We start from the raw sequence: 21388 nt of genomic DNA, 5'->3' as shown, positions 1-21388 counted from the left end.
ACGTTACCTGTCTCCATATCATCATCCTCTTCGTCATTTCCATCATAACCATAGGATAAAACAAACTTGTAAGACACCAGTAATCAATCATTTAAATAAAATGTATTTATTTCACAAGAAGACTATGATTACAAATGAACAATACTTCAAACACTCCCTCTTTCTCCCTCTCTGGCTAGCCACAGTCTATGGCCTGGTTTTATATAACAGTAGTATTGCACTTTAGATCTGAGCAAGTTACAACCTGGGCAGACTAATTGACTGGTAAACTACAGACTGTGAAGCAGGTTTAAAGGGGGACTAGGGAGCATAAAAACGGCAGTGAGTTAGCTTCTATACAGGAAAGTCAGTACTGCATGGCATTGGCTAGGACCTGCTGTAGAGGAAAACTGCTCAACTGACTTTAGTAATACAATAGTAATAATAATTGTAATACTGCTAATAATAAAGCTTTAGGACCTCATTGACCTGATGAGCATTTGGTATAGTCCAACTTCAGTCAAACAAATAGTCTCTGTGAGTCAAACCTAGATAGTTTATTATTGTGTGTAACTGAATATAGTTTCTATAGGCAGACTCTTTCTGCGGCAGGGTGTGCTCCAAGGGCACTCTGGGTCGACTGGTCCTGACCCTTAACCTCTGACCCCTGACTTCCAGGGGTTCAGTCTCGCTCTGATGACATCACAGCAGTTCTAGGCCCAGATCTGTTCGAGAAAGAGCACAGAACATCAGATTATATTCAATAAGACATTTAAACAACAGCACTTGTCAAAAAGTATATTACAGGTACCCGGTGCAGACCCCAAAGAGCAGGCAGCAGCATAGTGACAATGAAAAACTCCCTGGAAGGAAGAAACCTTGATAGAAATCAGATTTTTGGGGAGATGGAGAATCCCCCTTTGTCAGACCGGTGTAGATTATGAGGCAGAGCAACTCGGAGGAGAAGTGGTCCTGTGTGGCTCTGTTGGTAGAGCGTGGCACTTGCAACACCAGGGTCTTGCAACGCCAGGGTTGTGGGTTTAATTCCCACGGGGAATCAGTATGGGGGGGGAGTGTGAAAATGTATGCATCCACTAAGTCGCTCTGGATAAACATGTCTGCTAAAATGATGTAAGTGAGATCACCAGAGGGAAGACTATGGCTGTGTTACTATACTTCCACAGACATTAATGAAGAACAACTACTACAGTATCTCTCAGTGGTGGTTTCCGCGTCCTATATTGTGGCTGTGCCTGTAGTGGAAAACAGAAGTATGTACTGTGGGGATAGTCTGACGCATGACTCTGCAGAACCAGGGTTTTCCACAAATAGGTACTCTCAGCCTCTCCCCCTCTCTCTAGCCCATGTTGTATCACATCCGGCCGTGATTGGGAGTCCCAAAGGGTGGCGCACAATTATCCTAGCGTTGGCCGGGGTAGGCCGTCATTGTAAATAAGAATTTGTTCTTAACTGATTTGCCTAGTTAAATAAAACATTTGTTTTTAAATAAGGTGTTGTCCCTCCTTGTTTCAGCTCCCTTCCGACCCCCCTACCCTCTTGTCTCACCCGTAGAGTGTTGTCCCAGGACCCGGAGCAGAAAGCAGTTCCATCAGGAGAGACTCTGAGTGAGCTGACTCTGTTCTCATGACCAAACAGGATGGCTACTCTGGTCCCCTTTAGGACGTCCCACACATTGATGGTGTAGTCATTATAGCCAGCAAACAACAGACGACCTGGAGGAGGGGTAGAGAGAGAGAGAGAAAGATGGATACAGAGATAGAGGGGTAGAAAGGGTCAGATTCTAGAATATTCTCCAATATGCTGGAGGACATCACAGAACAGATGTATTACAGTTTAAAGTGCATTTGACAGAGGCTAATAGAGTGGATATAATGAATAATCAATCACCTCTAAGTTACATGGAATCCAGTTTTGGTAAAAATGTAGTAAAACTCCAGATGGCAGAGTGGTAATTCCCTTTCCCACATCACAACTGCATTAAATTCCCCTCTTGGCTGAAGTGTGATCTCTATCACAAGTTTGATAATAAACTGTCATCTTTATACAGCCATATAAAAACTAATACTAAAGACTTTGTACCTCTACAATTATATAACACACAGAGGAATAACATTTTTGGGGATAGAATCCAGTCTCGTCCTACACACAAAATCAGATAAGATCACATTTATTTCACCTTTATTTAACCAGGTAGGCAAGTTGAGAACAAGTTCTCATTTACAATTGCGACCTGGCCAAGATAAAGCAAAGCAGTTTGACACATACAACGACACAGAGTTACACATGGAGTAAAACAAACATACAGTCAATAATACAGTATAAACAAGTCTATATACGATGTGAGCAAATGAGGTGAGATAAGGGAGGTAAAGGCAAAAAAAAAGGCCATGGTGGCAAAGTAAATACAATATAGCAAGTAAAACACTGGAATGGTAGATTTGCAGTGGAAGAATGTGCAAAGTAGAGATATAAATAATGGGGTGCAAAGGAGCAAAATAAATAAATAAAATAAATACAGTAGGGAAAGAGGTAGTTGTTTGGGCTAAATTATAGGTGGGCTATGTACAGGTGCAGTAATCTGTGAGCTGCTCTGACAGTTGGTGCTTAAAGCTAGTGAGGGAGATAAGTGTTTCCAGTTTCAGTGATTTTTGATAAATAAAATCCCTTGTCCGCTATAAAGGCCGTGGCAGTATATCTATTGCATCATCACACCCGGTAAGAAAGAAAGTGAAAGAGGCAAAGTGAAGATGGGAAAGATTGCCTGGCACAACATCCAATAATAACACAACAACACCAGTAAATGTCCAACAGCATTATTGTAAATGTGTTCATGATCGGGGGACCAAAAGATGTTTAGTTGACTCTAGTCTCTGTTGAGAGGAAGCTAATAAAGAGGTATTATCTGTCAAACTGTTGCTGACTATTGTCCACATCTTACCACTAAGAGAGAAGTCGACACTGGCGGCTCCAAACATTATGCTGTCTTTGGAGTAGATGGACACCTCCCGATCAGCCCTGAGATCAAACAGACGGCACTGGAACACACAGACAATCAATGGGACATTTTGATTAGATGTTTTATTTAACCCATTACATGCTAGTTGTTGTTTCTGTCTGTGCTGTGAACTCAAAGGCCCAGCATATTTCCTAATGAGAGACAAAGTTACATTGTAATTTTCCCATGATGTACAATAAAGTTATATCGTAATGTATTGTATTTTTCCTCCTTGGCCTGAATAACACTTCTTAAAACAATACAAACCTGTGTAGTAATGTAAAACAGTGCTTTGACACATGTACTGTATGATGTGAAAGAGCGGTCTTTGACCAGTGACATCACAGTAAGATAATCAATTCTCTCCCAGAGATTCTGTTAACTGAACGGTGTTATTGAGACAGTGTCTGACTGCCACACACAACCCACAGAATCACATCAAAGGTCCATCATCTGTCAAGTGACACCCTATTCCCTTTATAGGGCACTACCTTTGATTAGAGCTTTTTGGTTGCAACTCTGTGGCTTTGTTCAAAAGTAGTGCACTAAGTAGGGTGTATAAGTGTGCTATAAGTGTGTTATAAACTTACAGTAGAGTCGTCAGAAGCAGAGGCAAAAGCATCGCCACTGGGGTAGTACCTGGAGAGAGAGCGAGAGAGAGGGAGAGCGAGAGAGAGAAAGAGAGAGTGTGAGAGGAGTAAAAAGGTTGATGTGTACACTAAGCTGTATGAAAGCCTAGTGGTTAGAGCGTTGGGTCAGTAACCGAAAGGTTGCTAGATCGAATCCCTGAGCTGACAAGGTAAAAAATCTGTCGTTCTGCCCCTGAACAAGGCAGTTAACCCACTGTTCCTAGGCCGTCATTGTAAATAAGAATTTGTTCTTAACTGACTTGCCTAGTTAAATAAAGGTTAAATAGAAAACAATAATAAAAAGGTTTGATGGATGCTGTACTGTAGAGATTATGTGGATACTATAAGGATAGGTGATCTGTAGACAGTGAAGCTGTGTAAAGGGTTAGGTTTAGGGTTGATGGATGCTGTTAGCTGTACTGTAGAGATTATGTGGATACTATAAGGATAGGTGATCTGTAGACAGTGAAGCTGTGTAAAGGGTTAGGTTTAGGGTTGATGGATGCTGTACTGTAGAGATTATGTGGATACTATAAGGATAGGTGATCTGTAGACAGTGAAGCTGTGTAAAGGGTTAGGTTTAGGGTTGATGGATGCTGTACTGTAGAGATTATGTGGATACTATAAGGATAGGTGATCTGTAGACAGTGAAGCTGTGTAAAGGGTTAGGTTTAGGGTTGATGGATGCTGTTAGCTGTACTGTAGAGATTATGTGGATACTATAAGGATAGGTGATCTGTAGACAGTGAAGCTGTGTAAAGGGTTAGGTTTAGGGTTGATGGATGCTGTTAGCTGTACTGTAGAGATTATGTGGATACTATAAGGATAGGTGATCTGTAGACAGTGAAGCTGTGTAAAGGGTTAGGTTTAGGGTTGATGGATGCTGTACTGTAGAGATTATGTGGATACTATAAGGATAGGTGATCTGTAGACAGTGAAGCTGTGTAAAGGGTTAGGTTTAGGATTGATGGATGCTGTACTGTAGAGATTATGTGGATACTATAAGGATAGGTGATCTGTAGACAGTGAAGCTGTGTAAAGGGTTAGGTTTAGGGTTGATGGATGCTGTTAGCTGTACTGTAGAGATTATGTGGATACTATAAGGATAGGTGATCTGTAGACAGTGAAGCTGTGTAAAGGGTTAGGTTTAGGGTTGATGGATGCTGTACTGTAGAGATTATGTGGATACTATAAGGATAGGTGATCTGTAGACAGTGAAGCTGTGTAAAGGGTTAGGTTTAGGGTTGATGGATGCTGTTAGCTGTACTGTAGAGATTATGTGGATACTATAAGGATAGGTGATCTGTAGACAGTGAAGCTGTGTAAAGGGTTAGGTTTAGGGTTGATGGATGCTGTACTGTAGAGATTATGTGGATACTATAAGGATAGGTGATCTGTAGACAGTGAAGCTGTGTAAAGGGTTAGGTTTAGGATTGATGGATGCTGTACTGTAGAGATTATGTGGATACTATAAGGATAGGTGATCTGTAGACAGTGAAGCTGTGTAAAGGGTTAGGTTTAGGGTTGATGGATGCTGTTAGCTGTACTGTAGAGATTATGTGGATACTATAAGGATAGGTGATCTGTAGACAGTGAAGCTGTGTAAAGGGTTAGGTTTAGGGTTGATGGATGCTGTACTGTAGAGATTATGTGGATACTATAAGGATAGGTGATCTGTAGACAGTGAAGCTGTGTAAAGGGTTAGGTTTAGGGTTGATGGATGCTGTTAGCTGTACTGTAGAGATTATGTGGATACTATAAGGATAGGTGATCTGTAGACAGTGAAGCTGTGTAAAGGGTTAGGTTTAGGGTTGATGGATGCTGTTAGCTGTACTGTAGAGATTATGTGGATACTATAAGGATAGGTGATCTGTAGACAGTGAAGCTGTGTAAAGGGTTAGGTTTAGGGTTGATGGATGCTGTACTGTAGAGATTATGTGGATACTATAAGGATAGGTGATCTGTAGACAGTGAAGCTGTGTAAAGGGTTAGGTTTAGGGTTGATGGATGCTGTACTGTAGAGATTATGTGGATACTATAAGGATAGGTGATCTGTAGACAGTGAAGCTGTGTAAAGGGTTAGGTTTAGGGTCGATGGATGCTGTTAGCTGTACTGTAGAGATTATGTGGATACTATAAGGATAGGTGATCTGTAGACAGTGAAGCTGTGTAAAGGGCTAGGTTTAGGGTCGATGGATGCTGTACTGTAGAGATTATGTGGATACTATAAGGATAGGTGATCTGTAGACCGTGAAGCTGTGTAAAGGGTTAGGTTTAGGGTTGATGGATGCTGTACTGTAGAGATTATGTGGATACTATAAGGATAGGTGATCTGTAGACAGTGAAGCTGTGTAAAGGGTTAGGTTTAGGGTTGATGGATGCTGTTAGCTGTACTGTAGAGATTATGTGGATACTATAAGGATAGGTGATCTGTAGACAGTGAAGCTGTGTAAAGGGTTAGGTTTAGGGTTGATGGATGCTGTTAGCTGTACTGTAGAGATTATGTGGATACTATAAGGATAGGTGATCTGTAGACAGTGAAGCTGTATAAAGGGTTGATGTGGATGCTGCTACTTACTTGACACAGTTGATGTCAGAGTCGTGGGTATCAAACGACTGGACGTTCTGCCCTGAGCGCAAGTCCCAAACGTTAGCCTTCTTATCAGAACCCTGGAATGAACAGACAGACATGTTAGGGGAGGGACAGAGAGATAGATAGATAGGAGACACACACACACACTGACCCCGGAGACGAAGGTGTTTCCAGTCTCAGAGGGGGCGAGGTCCAGAGTGAGGACATCAGCAGAGTGACCGTGGAAACTCTGCAGCAGCTGACCACTCTCCACGTCCCACAGCGCACTGGTACCGTCCCCACTGGAGGTCAAGATCTACACACACACACTTTATCAGGATACTGAAACACACACAGCAACGCACACAGTTTATCAGGATACTGAAACACACACAGCAATGCACACAGTTTATCAGGATACTGAAACACACACAGCAACGCACACACTGTATCAGGATACTGAAACACAACACACACACACACACACACACACACACACACACACACACACACACACACACACACACACACACTTTATCAGGATACTGAAACACACACAGCAACGCACACACTTTATCAGGATACTGAAACACACACACACACACACACTTTATCAGGATACTGAAACACACACACACAGCAATGCACACACTTTATCAGGATACTGAAACACACACACACTTTATCAGCATACTGAAACACACACAGCAACGCACACACTTTATCAGCATACTGAAACACACACTTTATCAGCATACTGAAACACACACAGCAACGCAAACACTTTTTCAGGATACTGAAACACACACAGGAACGCACACACTTTTTCAGGATACTGAAACACACACACACACACACACACACAGTTTATCAGGATACTGAAACACACACACACAGCAACGCACACACTTTATCAGCATACTGAAACACACACACACACACACTTTATCAGGATACTGAAACACACACACACACACACAGCAATGCACACACTTTATCAGCATACTGAAACACACACAGCAACGCAAACACTTTTTCAGGATACTGAAACACACACACACACACACACTTTTTCAGGATACTGAAACACACACACACACACACACACTTTATCAGCATACTGAAACACACACAGCAACGCACACACTTTTTCAGGATACTGAAACACACACACACACACAGTTTATCAGGATACTGAAACACACACAGCAACGCACACACTTTTTCAGGATACTGAAACACACACACACACAGTTTATCAGGATACTGAAACACACACAGCAACGCACACACTTTATCAGCATACTGAAACACACACAGCAACGCACACACTTTTTCAGGATACTGAAACACACACACACTTTATCAGGATACTGAAACACACACACAGCAACGCACACACTTTATCAGGATACTGAAACACACACACACACACACACACACACACACACACACACACACACACACACACACACACACACACACACAGCAACGCACACACTTTATCAGGATACTGAAACACACACACACACACACACACACAGCAACGCACACACACACACACACACACACACACAGAGCAACGCACACACTTTATCAGCATACTGAAACACACACAACAATGTATTCTTAAACATGGGGGAATGTGTGATCCTACTACCCTTTTGTGGTAGTTTGGGGTAATATAACTAATCTACGGCCATTACACAGAGCTGGTTAACTACTGGGGTGTACCCAGCTAACCCACAACGTTCTGAGAACCATATGTTTCCTAGAACTTGGTGAGTGGTTGTGCCATGGTTATTTTGCATACAACCTTCCCACAACTTTCTGGGAATGGTGCAGGATAGTTGCTTGGCTTTGAACATTCTCAACACATTTAAGGAACTTGACAAAAAAACATAATTGTATTGGTATTTCATTACTTTAACAGAACGTTTCCTAAAAGTTCAAACATGGTTGCATTGCATTTCAATTTTGGTAATGTTCTTGACATTGGGAATGTTCTCAAATAATTAAGAGAACATTAAGAACCAACGTTCTTCTGTGTGAATGTCAGTACTTCAACATAACATTTCCTACAGGTTTCCTCATGGTTCTATTTAAAGTAAAGTTCTCAAATTGAGCCGAGAACATTAAGAAAGATTACCATAGAAACTACTAGAAAACTTTAGTAATGTTCAGAGAACATTCTAAGAAAGTTATTTAAAAACATATACATTCTGTTCTTAGCGTCAACAAAACTCTCTCTATCCTCTCTTGTTAAGTGTGTTCAGGTGTGTTGGCCGCACCCATTAATTGGCCACACCTTATCTTAATGAGTGCTTATTTCCTTTTAAATTAACAGCTTTGTATGTGTAAAAAAACATGGCATGCTAGCTCCAAAAACATGACATGCTAGCTCCAAAAACACGGCATGCTAGCTCCAAAAACACGGCATGCTAGCTCCAAAAACATGGCATGCTAGCTCCAAAAACATGGCATGCTAGCTCCAAAAACATGGCATGCTAGCTCCAAAAACACGGCATGCTAGCTCCAAAAACACGGCATGCTAGCTCCAAAAACACGGCATGCTAGCTCCAAAAACATGGCATGCTAGCTCCAAAAACATGGCATGCTAGCTCCAAAAACACGGCATGCTAGCTCCAAAAACATGGCATGCTAGCTCCAAAAACATGGCATGCTAGCTCCAAAAACATGGCATGCTAGCTCCAAAAACATGGCATGCTAGCTCCAAAAACATGGCATGCTAGCTCCAAAAACACGGCATGCTAGCTCCAAAAACATGGCATGCTAGCTCCAAAAACATGGCATGCTAGCTCCAAAAACATGGCATGCTAGCTCCAAAAACACGGCATGCTAGCTCCAAAAACATGGCATGCTAGCTCCAAAAACATGGCATGCTAGCTCCAAAAACATGGCATGCTAGCTCCAAAAACATGGCATGCTAGCTCCAAAAACATGGCATGGTAGCTCCAAAAACATGGCATGCTAGCTCCAAAAACATGGCATGCTAGCTCCAAAAACATGGCATGCTAGCTCCGAAAACATGGCATGGTAGCTCCAAAAACATGGCATGCTAGCTCCAAAAACATGGCATGCTAGCTCCAAAAACATGGCATGCTAGCTCCATCCTGGTGGGGCAGTGGACTAATTCCATGGATAGAGAACATTAGATTATAGGTTCAAATCTCATTGATGCAGTGACACAAAAAATGCATGTGTTTACATGATTAATGACTAAGGAAATGAATTTCTACATTTTCAATCATGCTTGGACTTCAAAAAAGTTAACCCAAAATAAGCTAATGTCTTATTGAAACATTCAGTGAAAGTTTTAAAGAAGTTATTCTAAAACCTCCAAATAACCTATAATGTCTATTCTCACAGTGTTAAGAAAACGTTCAAGGAATCAGGGTAAAACGTTCTCACAACCTCCCTACAACCTAAAAATAAATATTCCCAGAACAGGCTAAATGTTATTTTCTGTTCTCAGAACATTTAAATAAAGAAATCTGTTTTACCGGTCAGGAAACGTATGGCTTCGTTCTCGCAACCAACGTGAAGCCAAAAACATACATTCCTATAAATTTCAAGGAACCAAATGTGCTAACTGTGTATTCACTAGGAACCAAATGTGCTAACTGTGTATTCACTAGGAACCAAATGTGCTAACTGTGTATTCACTAGGAACCAAATGTGCTAACTGTGTATTCACTAGGAACCAAATGTGCTAACTGTGTATTCACTAGGAACCAAATGTGCTAACTGTGTATTCACTAGGAACCAAACGGTTGATATGAAACATCCCCGTCAGACAATAATGATATGAAAGTGAGACTGAACTGAGATTGACTGGGGCAATGTAGTCTCGACTCTCCACAGCCCTGTGCTTTATTCCACAAACACACCACACACATCTTCACAGCTCAACACCCACCAACAGACCCCAGTGCATTAGGGAGACAGATTGTGTGTGTGTGCCCTTAGGTATGAGTTTTCAGCTCTGACAGATAAAGGCCTCTTAATGTCTATTAATACACTCCCAATGGACGGCCATCTCTCTCTATGGGCCACTTCTTTGTTTCCTCTCCTCTCTCTCACGCTTTCTCTCATCACCTTCTCCTCATCCGGCTATAATTCTCAACAGTTCCTCTTCTGTCTAGCAGAGATGAATTATTAACAGCCTTAAACATCTAATATTTCCTTCCTTCTATTCCTCCCTCCCTCTATCCATTCACTCCTCCTTGTTCTGAAAATCTACATTTCCTTCCCTCTCCTCATTGTGTTGTGTGTGTGCATGTATGTGTGTGTCTAGTCCCTAACTTGCATGTCAGAGTTGGTGAAGGTGCAGCCGGACAGGTAGTTGGTGTGCATGGCAACCGACTTCTTCTTGGCCGCCAAGTTCTCGTCCTTGTCCAATGAGAGAGGGTACACTGAGCACTTATTATCCAATCCCCTGTCAGACAGACAGACAGACAGACAGACGAGAGAGAGATTTGTAGGGCGTTACTTTAACATCAAGCCCTCAAGCCAGTACTTCAGCATCAAGCCAATACCTTTCTTGGTCCTAAGGGGTTAAAGGTCAGAGGTTAGGGTGAGACTCACCCACAGGCGATGGCACAGCCAGAGGGGGCGTAGGCACACGCCATCACCCACGTAGTCGGCATGGTCACTGCATGTTCCTAGAACACAGTGTGCATATACATTAACGTAAATAAGCCTGGTTAAAACCGCTCCACCATGGGACTGGATTAGGCTACCATTAGTGCACTCACACACACTCCGGCTGCTTTTACTAACCTTATTGGTGGTGAAAGCATCCCATACGATGACCTTCCCATCCTGGTAGACAGAAGACAAGGAAAATGAATGAAGAAGGGAGGAGGGAGGGGAGAGAAGGGAAGAAGGGAGGAATGAAGAGGAGGAGTAATTGATATAAGTGGAGTCAGGGAGTTCAGCACCATGGACAGGGTTGTGACCAAAACACACTAATGACAGTAGAATAGAAGGAGGATAGGGTGGAGAGGGAGGAAAAGAGAGCAGTTTGTGTGTGTGCATACCTGTGAGGAGCTGACAATGCGTCGTTTGTCTTTGCACCAGTCCATACAGAGCACCTTGTTGCCATGGCCCTTCAGTGTCCTCCGAGTCTTCATGTTTAACTCACCAAGAGCTTCCGCCTTCTCAGCTACCTTCTCCACACACACACACACACACACACACACACATGCTGTTAAAAACTCTAGTAATGACAATGAATTGTTGTGTAAATGAATAGGTAGGATATTTGTTTGATCATCCTGTTGCAGGAAAACTTTGCTGCAATGCTCTCTATTAACTATCTTCTGGTAGTTTATCTAATGCGGTTTCATGGCCACGGGCAAATCTCTGGAAATTACATATCAGATGATTTTTGGCATGAATATCAAATTCAATTGGGATATAATAAAGGATATAATAACAGTTTCTGCATAACTTTCATGTTTAGGGTACAGACAGTAAACATTTTGTGCATCGAGAGGCCCCTCTCCCTTCCATTAAACTCACACTCCACATCGTGCAGCTTCTTCCGCTCCTCCTCGAGCTTCTTCCTCAGCGTCTCGCTCTCCGCCTTCAGCGACTTCAGAGTCTCGCCGCTCGCAAGGCCCTGGCACGCCATCTTTAGAGAGGAGGAACGAAAGAAGGGAACGGGGAAAGGACAGAACGGGGAAGGGAACAGCAAGAGCAGATGTTTTTAGTCGCGCGCTGGCTGCGCCCGTCAAGGCGGCTCTGCCTCCCTACAGCTGGTGCGTATTCATTACGCCGATTCTGTTGCAAAACGTTTCTTAAACGGAAGCAAACGGAACGAAACGGAGAGACCTACCTGCATTTTTCCAATATGAACTCTAGTTTTTGTTTGGACTAATGAATATGCCCCTGATGCTGCTGCCGCGCTGATGTGCTCCTTCTCCCCCGCTCTCTCCCCCTCTTTCCCTGTCTCCTGTCTCACTCGCTCTCTGGCAAGTCTCTACCTCTTTCTCTCTCTCCCTCTTTCTATATCTATGTTTTTCTCGCTCCAGAGAAGCCACTATGACTGTCTTTGGTAGTAATTGCACTAAATATAGCCTAACTTTCCTCTAATAATATTCATTTAAATACTTGACAGAAAAATCACATTTTCCATATTTTATTTGACCACATTGCAGTTTCCTTGTTTAAATGTATGTTATTTTCCTTTGAAAGGTGTTTTGCACCTATTGTTGTTTAGAGAAGTGAAAGACAAGGTTGCTGTATGTGTGGAAGAGCTGCCAGAGAGAAGGGAGTACAGATAAAATGAGGTGGTGAATTCATCCAGGAATGGTGTGTGTGTGTGTGTGTGTGTGTGTTGAAAGAGGCTCGCTGCTACTGTATATCAGACAGATAGGGAGGCTGCATTCTCAGATGGGGTCCTCTCCAACCCCCTAAAAATACATCAAAAATCTCAAATCTATCCCTATTCCCTGGGAATTTGTGAAGATCTTAAAGTATTGTATTGGTCGAGGAAGGAGCCGTTAGATTGGTTAGAGTCAGAGGTTAGAGGTCATGGGTAAAGATACGTACAATCTCCATGCATAGTGAGCAGTAGTTGATGGGTTCAGTCTTGATGTATAGATTCATTAAGGGGCGGTTCTCCGAGCAGCTGTCACACGGCCCGAAGGTGATGGCCAAAAACGTCTGGTCACACATGGCTGCAGCTGATTAACCACAGACCTGTATAGAGGAGAAAAGGAACACAGTGTCAACATTCAGGTATGAGAAATAACGCACATACACACTGTTATCGATTCACCTGAAGGGAGCATTGCTATTTTGTGTATGTGTGTGTGTGTGTTAGAGAGAGAGTGTGAGTGTGAGTGAGAGAGAGTGAGAGAGAGAGAGAGCGCGAGCTAGAGAGATAGGGAGAGAATGTGTGTATGTGTGAGTCATTTAGAGAGAGATAGTGAATAAGAGACAGAGTGAGAGGATTGAGGGAGTGAGAGTGTGTGTGTGTGCTGACAGCTGTGTTGACGATAAGCAGTGGGGAATCTCCCTCCTGCCTGATCCTGCTCAGAGAAGGGGAGAGCATTAGGCCTATTTTGGGAGATGCATGCACACACACTTGGATGTACATTATTACACCGTATAATGGTGGGGATCGGTAACTGCCACTGATAGTCTGGGGAAGGAATCATAGACATGCAGAGCTGGATATGGACCTGCAATATACACCGTGTAGAAATACAACAGATATATAATGACCTGCAATATCTATCTGTTCTATTTCTGCAGTGTCCATATTGCAGGTCGTTATCTATCTGTTCTATTTCTATAGTGTCTAATGAACTGCAACATAGACACTGCAGAAATAGAACAGATAAATAATGAGCTGCAATATACACCGTGTAGAAATAGAACAGATACAGTTGAAGTGGGAGTTTACATACACTTAGGTTGGAGTCATTAAAACTCGTTTTCAACCACACCACACATTTCTTGTTAACAAACTATAGTTTTGGCAAGTTGGTTAGGACATCTACTTGTGCATGACACAAGTCATTTTTCCAACAATTGTTTACAGATTATTTCACTTATAACTCACTGTATCACAATTCCAGTGGGTCAGAAGTTTACAGACACTAAGTTGACTGCGCCTTTAAACAGCTTGGAAAACTCCAGAAAAGTATGTCATGGCTTTAGAAGCTTCTGATAAGCTAATTGACATAATTTGAGTCAATTTGAGGTGTACCTGTGGATGTATTTCAAGGCCTACCTTCAAACTCAGTGCCCCTTTGCTTGACATCATGGGAAAATCAAAAAGAAATCAGCCAAGACCTCAAAAAATAAAATTGTAAACCTCCACAAGTCTGGTTCATCCTTGGGAGCAATTTCCAAATGCCAGAAGGTACCACGTTCATCTGTACAAACAATAGTACGCAAGTATAAACACCATGGGACCACGCAGCCGTCATACTGCTCAGGCAGGAGACGGTTCTGTCTCCTAGAGAAGAGCGTACTTTGGTGCGAATCCCAGAACAGCAGCAAAGGACCCTGTGAAGATGCTGGAAGAAACATGTACAAAAGTATCTGTATCCACAGTAAAAATGAGTCCTATATCGACATAACCTGAAAGGCTGCTCAGCAAGGAAGAAGCCACTGCTCCAGAAATGCCATAAAAAAGCCAGACTACGGTTTGCAACTGCCCATGGGGACAAAGATCATACTTTTTGGAGAAATGTCCTCTGGTCTGATGAAACAAAAATAGAACTGTTTGACCATAATGACCATCATTATGTTCGGAGGAAAAAGGGGGATGCTTGCAAGCCGAAGAACACCATCCCAACTGCGAAGAACGGGGGTGGCAGCATCATGTTGTGAGGGTGCTTTGCTGCAGGAGGGACTGGTGCACTTAACAAAATAGATGGCTATATGAGGAAGGAAAATTATGTGGATATATTGAAGCAACATCTCAAGACATCAGTTAAAGCTTGGTAGCAAATGGGTCTTCCAAATGGACAATGACCCCAAGCATACTTCCAAAGGTGTGGCAAAATGGCTTAAGGACAACAAAGTCAAGGTATTGGAGTGGCCATCACAAAACCTGACCTCAGTTCTATAGAAAACTTGTGGGCAGAACTGAAAAAGCGTGTGCAGGAAGCTTGTGGAAGACACCCAAAACGTTTGACCCAAGTGAAACTATTTATAGGCAATGCTACCAAATACAAATTGAGTGTATGTAAACTTCTGACCCACTGGGAATGTGATGAAAGAAATGAAAGCTGAAATAAATCATTATCTCTACTATTATTCTGACATTTCACATTCTTAAAATAAAGTGGTGATCCTAACTGACCTAAAACAAGAATTTTTACGAGGATTAAATGTCAGGAATTGTGAAAAACTGAGTTTAAATGTATTTGGCTAAGGTGTATGTAAACTTCCCACTTCAACTGTATAGAATGACTTGCAATATCTATCTGTTCTATTTCTGCAGTGTCTATATTGCAGGTCATTATTTATCTGTTTCTACACAGTGTATATTGCAGTTCATTAGGCACTGCAGAAATAGAACAGATACATAACCACAATCTGATACAGACAAATACTGTGTAAATACATAGTTGGCTGTAACATATACATAAGGGTGGAGATATGCATTACACACAGTAGAAATACAACACTGCAGTCTACACACAGTAGAAATACAACACTGCAGTCTACACACAGTAGAAATACAACACTGCAGTCTACACACAGTAGAAATACAACACTGCAGTCTACACACAGTAGAAATACAACACTGCAGTCTACACACAGTAGAAATACAACACTGCAGTCTACACACAGTAGAAATACAACACTGCAGTCTACACACAGTAGAAATACAACACTGCAGTCTACACACAGTAGAAATACAACACTGCAGTCTACACACAGTAGAAATACAACACTGCAGTCTACACACAGTAGAAATACAACACTGCAGTCTACACACAGTAGAAATACAACACTGCAGTCTACACACAGTAGAAATAGAACACTGCAGTCTACACACAGTAGAAATACAACACTGCAGTCTACACACAGTAGAAATACAACACTGGAGTCTACACACAGTAGAAATACAACACTGCAGTCTACACACAGTAGAAATACAACACTGCAGTCTACACACAGTAGAAATACAACACTGCAGTCTACACACAGTAGAAATACAACACTGGAGTCTACACACAGTAGAAATAGAACACTGCAGTCTACACACAGTAGAAATAGAACACTGCAGTCTACACACAGTAGAAATACAACACTGCAGTCTACACACAGTAGAAATACAACACTGCAGTCTACACACAGTAGAAATACAACACTGCAGTCTACACACAGTAGAAATACAACACTGCAGTCTACACACAGTAGAAATACAACACTGCAGTCTACACACAGTAGAAATACAACACTGCAGTCTACACACAGTAGAAATACAACACTGCAGTCTACACACAGTAGAAATACAACACTGCGGTCTACACACAATACCCCATAATGACAAAGTGAAAAAAAATACCTTATTTATTCAGACCCTTTTCTACGAGACTCAAAATTGAGCTCAGGTACTGTTTCCATTGATCATCCTTGAGATGTGTCTACAACTTGATTGGTGTCCACCTGTGGTAAATTCAATTGTTTGATTGGACATGACTTCGAAAGGCACACACCTGTCTTTATAAGGTCCCACAGTTGACAGTGTATGTCAGAGCAATAACCAAGCCATGAGGTCGAAATAATTGTCCGTAGAGCTCCGAGACAGGATTGTATCGAGGCACAGGTCTGGGGAGGGGTACAAAACATTTCTGCAGCATTGAAGGTCCCCAAGAACACAGTGGCCTCTATCATTCTTAAATGAAAAAAAGTTTGGAACCACCAAGACTCTTCCTAGAGCTGTCCGCCCAGCCAAACTGAGTAATCGGGGGAGAAAGGCCTTGGTCAGGGGGAGGTGACCAAGAACCCAATGGTCACACTGACTGAACTCCGAGTTGCTCTGGGGAGATGGGAGAACCTTCCAGAAGGACAACCAGCTCTGTAGCACTCCACCAATCAGGGCTTTATGGTGGAGTGGCCAGATGGAAGCCACTCCTCAGTAAAAGGCACATGACAGCCCACTTGGAGTTTGCCAAAAGCCACCTAAAGGACTCTCAGACCATGAGAAACAAGATTCTCTGGTCCGAAGAAACCAAGATTGAACTCTTTGGCCTGAATGCCAACGTCACGTCTGGAGGAAACCTGGCACAATCCCTACGGTGAAGCATGGTGGTGGCAGAATCATGGTGTGGGGATGTTTTTCAGTGGCAGGGACTGGGAGACTAGTCAGGATTGGGGCAAAGATGAACGGAGCAAAGTACAGAGAGATCCTTGATAAAAACCTGCTCCAGAACTCTCAGGACCTCAGACTGGGGTGAAGGTTCACCTTCCAACAGTACAACAACCCTAAGCACACAGCCATAACAACGCAGGAGTGGCTTCGGGACAAGTCTCTGAATGTACTTAAGTGACCCAGCCAGAGCCTGGACTTAAAACCTGATCGAACATCGCTGGAGAGACCTGAAAATAGCTGTGCAGCAACGCTTCCCATCCAACCTGACAGAGCTTGAGAGGATCTGCAGAGAAGAATGGGAGAAACTCCCCAAATATAGGTGTGCCAAGCTTGTAGCGTCATACACAAGAAGACTCGAGGCTGAAATCGCTGCCAAAGGTGCTTCAACAAAGTACTGAGTGAAGGGTCTGAATACTTACAGTACCAGTCAAAAGTTTGGACACACCTACTATTCAAGGGGTTTTATTTATTTGTACTATTTTCTACATTGTAGAAGATCAGTACTAGTGAAGACATTAAAACTATGAAATAACATATGAAATCATGTAGTAACCAAAAGTGTTAAATCAAAATATATTTTATATTTGAGATTCATCAAAGTAGCCACCCGTTGCCTTGATGACAGTATTGGCCAACTGGAAAGTGTCTTCACTGACATTTTCAACCTGTCCCTGACTGAGTCTGTAACACCAATATTTCAAGCAGACCACCATAGTCCCTGTGCCCAAGAACACTAAAGTAACCTGCCTAAATGACTACCGACCCAACCCGTCTGTAAAGGACTACCGGCCTGTCTGTCGCCATGAAGTGCTTTGAAAGGCTGGTCTTGGCCCACATCAACACCACTATCCCAGAAACCCTAAACCCTAGACCCAATTTGCATACCGCCCCAACAGATCCACAGATGATACAATCTCTATTTCACTCAACACTGCCCTTTCCCACCTGGATAAAAGGAACACCTATGTGAGAATGCTATTCATTGACTAGAGTTCAACACCATAGTTCCCTCAAAGCTCATCACTAAGCTAAGGACCCTGGGACTAAACACCTCCCTCTGCAACTGGATCCTGGACTTCCTGACGGGCCGCCCCCAGGTGGTAAGGGTAGGGAACAACACATCCGCCACGCTTATCCTCAACCCAGGGGCCCCTCAGGAGTGCGTGCTCAGTCCCCACCTGTACTCCCTGTTCACTCATGACTGCACGGCCAGGCACGACTCCAACGCCATCATCAAGTTTCCTGATGACACAGTAGTATGCCCGATCACCGACAACGATGAGACAGTCTATAGGGAGGAGGTCAGAGACCTGATCGTGTGGTGCCAGGACAACAACCTCTCCCTCAACGTGATCAAGACAAAGGAGATGATTGTGGACTACAGAAAAAGGAGGACCCGAACACGCCCCCATTCTCATCAACGGGGCTGTAGTGGAACAGGTTGAGAGCTTCAAGTTCCTTGGTATCCACATCACCAACAAACTATCATGGACCAAACACACTAAGACAGCTGTGAAGAGGGCACGACAAAGCCTATTCCCCCTCAGGAGACTGAAAAGATTTGGCATGGGTCCACAGATATTCAAAAGGTTCTACAGCTGCATCATCAAGAGCATCCTGACTGGTTGCATCACTGCCTGGTATGGCAACTGCTCGGCCTCCAAACGCAAGGCACTACAGAGGGTATTGCGGAAGGCCCAGTACATCACTGGGGCCAAGCTTCCTGCCATCCAGGACCTCTATATCAGGTGGTGTCAGAGGAAGGCCTGAAAAATTGTCAGACTCCAGCCAACCTAGTCATAGACTGTTCTCTCTGCTTCTGCACGGCAAGAGGTACCGGAGCAGGTACCGGTACCGGAGCTAATCAAAGGGCTACCCAGAGCCCTCTTTATGCTGCTGCTACTCTCTGTTTATCATCTATGTATAGTCACTTTAACTCTACCTACATATTACCTCAACTAACCGGTGCCCTCGCAATTTGACTTATTTTACTGCTGCTCTTTAATTATTTGTTATTTTTATTTTCTATTTTTTTCCTTAACCCCCCCCTTAACTACTTAAAGCATTGTTGGTTAAGGGCTTGTAAGTAAGCATTTCACTGTAAGGTCTACACCTGTTGTACTCAGCGCATGCGACAAATTAAATTTGATTTGAGTAGTAAAAATACAGAAAAACCCTGGAATGAGTAGGTGTGTCCAAACTTTTGACTGGTACTGTATGTAAATGTAATATTTCATATTTTTAAATAAATGAGCAAAAATGTATAACCTGTTTTTGCTACGTCATTATGGAGCATTGTGTGTAGATTGATGAGGGGAAAAAACTATTTCATAAATTTTAGAATTAGGCTGTAACCTAACAAAATGTGGAAAAAGTCAAGGGGTCTGAATACTTTCCAAAGGCACTGTATATAGTATATTGTGGGCTGTAAGACATACACAGTACTAGAGATCAACACACAATTGTAGAAATAGAACTATAGGAAGTTAGTAGCTGCCATTGTGCCGTTGAGCAGGGCGCTTGCTGCTATATGGGAAGGGCCCGTAAGTAAGCATTTCACTGTTAGTCTGTACCTGTTGTTTACATCTGACAACAAACATGTTATTTTATTAGAATATTACCCCTACATAACTCCAGGTTGACCTTGTGCTCCTCCCACAATTGCCATTTTTGTTCCGGTCTTGTCTGCCTATTGTCTGAACCATGGGTCTGAGGGGTATACTACAAAGCAGGGTCAATAAGTTAGCCAGCTAACTTTGATAAATAACTATTGGTTTTCTGGTTAATACAATTTTTTACTTATGATCGGACTTTGTGTTTTTGTTTGTTGAGTAAATTAGAGTAGTAGACCATGCCCATTTACAAAACTAACATGAATATTTCTAAATATTCAGGTAAGTTAGCTGGCTAAATCATTGATCCTAGGTTGATATGTAGTATATTTGTTATATGCTAGCCATGTGACTATTTTGATCAGTAGCTTAGGAATGCAGGATGCGCTGCTCCCAACCCCCAGGACAGCACAGAAACACATAACAACATACAGACACTTCCAAGGAGCACAAGGTCAACCACAATGCAGCACCCCTGGAGCTATGTGGGGGTTATGCCGGAGCGAGTGCCTTGCTCGAGGGCACAACGGTAGTGGATGGTACCCACAAACTTCCTATACTACTGTACACCGTTCCGTACTGTACTAGCCACATGCTTGAAATAGAGACTGAGAAATAGGCTTTACTGTTACAGTGCTGATAGTGATCCACCTAACACTAAGCCCTATACAGTCCATGTATGGCTTTTCAGTGGTCTATCAAATTCTCAAAGTAATATGCTAAATACATTACTGAAGGCCATGTATATTGAGTTATAACTAAGTCAACACCTCGTCGTTATTTAAAATCAGTCCATCTCATATTGTACATGCTTACAGATCTGATATGCCTTAAATAGAAAAAAAATGCTGATCAACTGTTTCCAACACAACTGCATGACATCATCATAACAAACGTATAATATAGTTCTTACCTAATGAGGGAAGTTGGTTTGTCTGTCAGACGGTATGCTATCCTGAGGAGTGTTTTCCAACGTTAGTTAGAGGATTGGAGGGCAGGGACAGAGAGGGAACACTAAGCTACTTACCAAGGGCTTTGACCACGCCACAGTATTACCCTCAGGTACAGACCAGGGTCACGCCCCAAATGGCACTATATCCCCTTTAAAGTGCACTTCTTATGTCCAGAACCCGATGGCCTGGTCAAAAGTAGTGTACTAGAAAGAGAATATGGTTCCATTTGGGATGAAGCCCAAAGTATTACGACTGGATAGAAGCTGTCCCTAATCACTGGTCCAAGGTCAGATTGTTTCACCTCCACTAATGGTAAATGTTATTGTTGGTGGTAATGTTATCTGCTCCTAGATCTGTTGTTAATAAGGGCTGTATTACTTGTTCAGGCTATAGGTCAGCTAGCCACTGGACGGTCTGAGGGCAGAAATAGTTAATGTATTTAATATGAACTTAAAGCTAAAATTCCATGGCAGAATGTTTATAAATAATACAGTAATATAATAACTGCTATTATTTTCATAACCCATTCATGACCACAGCTTGCTTTTGGCTTTGGACAAAAAAAGAAACAAATATTTTCAGTGCTGAATTCCTTTATTTGTCTTTTACAGGGTTTGACAATTTAAACTTATTCCAAGTTTCTTAATGGTGAACACATTCACAAAGTACAGCTACCAGGAATTATACACACAGTCCAGTTCTCCCGATGTACACACGGGAGGAGAGAGGACAAAGAAGTGAATAGAAGCGAGGAGAT

At 42.5% G+C, this 21388-nt stretch overlaps 1 protein-coding gene across 2 annotated transcripts; it reads right to left on the bottom strand.

Annotated features, from left to right (window-relative positions):
- Positions 1-85: 85 nt before the first annotated feature.
- gnb5b (guanine nucleotide binding protein (G protein), beta 5b) lies at positions 86-20697 on the bottom strand. Of its 2 annotated transcripts, XM_042331076.1 has the most exons (13): positions 20592-20697; positions 12776-12925; positions 11744-11855; positions 11260-11396; positions 11000-11041; positions 10805-10881; positions 10523-10655; positions 6369-6512; positions 6203-6294; positions 3586-3634; positions 2939-3035; positions 1546-1712; positions 86-704 (listed from the first exon to the last, which is right to left on the bottom strand). In XM_042331076.1, the coding sequence occupies exons 2-13, from the start codon at positions 12899-12901 to the stop codon at positions 693-695; spliced, it is 1188 nt and encodes a 395-aa protein (XP_042187010.1). In that variant the 5' UTR covers positions 12902-12925; positions 20592-20697; the 3' UTR covers positions 86-692. The 2 variants fall into 2 exon arrangements, with proteins under 2 accessions (XP_042187010.1, XP_042187011.1); XM_042331077.1 differs by lacking the exons at positions 12776-12925; positions 20592-20697 and adding an exon at positions 12060-12206.
- Between the last annotated feature and the right edge of the window lie 691 nt (positions 20698-21388).

This window comes from Oncorhynchus tshawytscha, linkage group LG12 (genome assembly GCF_018296145.1).
Source record: "Oncorhynchus tshawytscha isolate Ot180627B linkage group LG12, Otsh_v2.0, whole genome shotgun sequence".
In the NCBI taxonomy this organism is placed as follows: Eukaryota; Metazoa; Chordata; class Actinopteri; order Salmoniformes; family Salmonidae; genus Oncorhynchus; species Oncorhynchus tshawytscha.
The sequence above is the reverse complement of the archived record's forward strand: the minus strand, read 5'-3'. Positions and strand labels throughout refer to the sequence as shown.

Coding starts and splice junctions, on each gene's coding strand:
- gnb5b (XM_042331076.1), bottom strand. CDS start 12,901: ATGTGTGACCAGACGTTTTTGGCCATCACCTTCGGGCCGTGTGACAGC. Junction 6,513..10,522: donor TCACCAACTCTGACATGCAA/GTTAGGGACTAG, acceptor GTGTGTGTGTAG/ATCTTGACCTCCAGTGGGGA. Junction 1,713..2,938: donor TGTCGACTTCTCTCTTAGTG/GTAAGATGTGGA, acceptor CCCCTCCTCCAG/GTCGTCTGTTGTTTGCTGGC.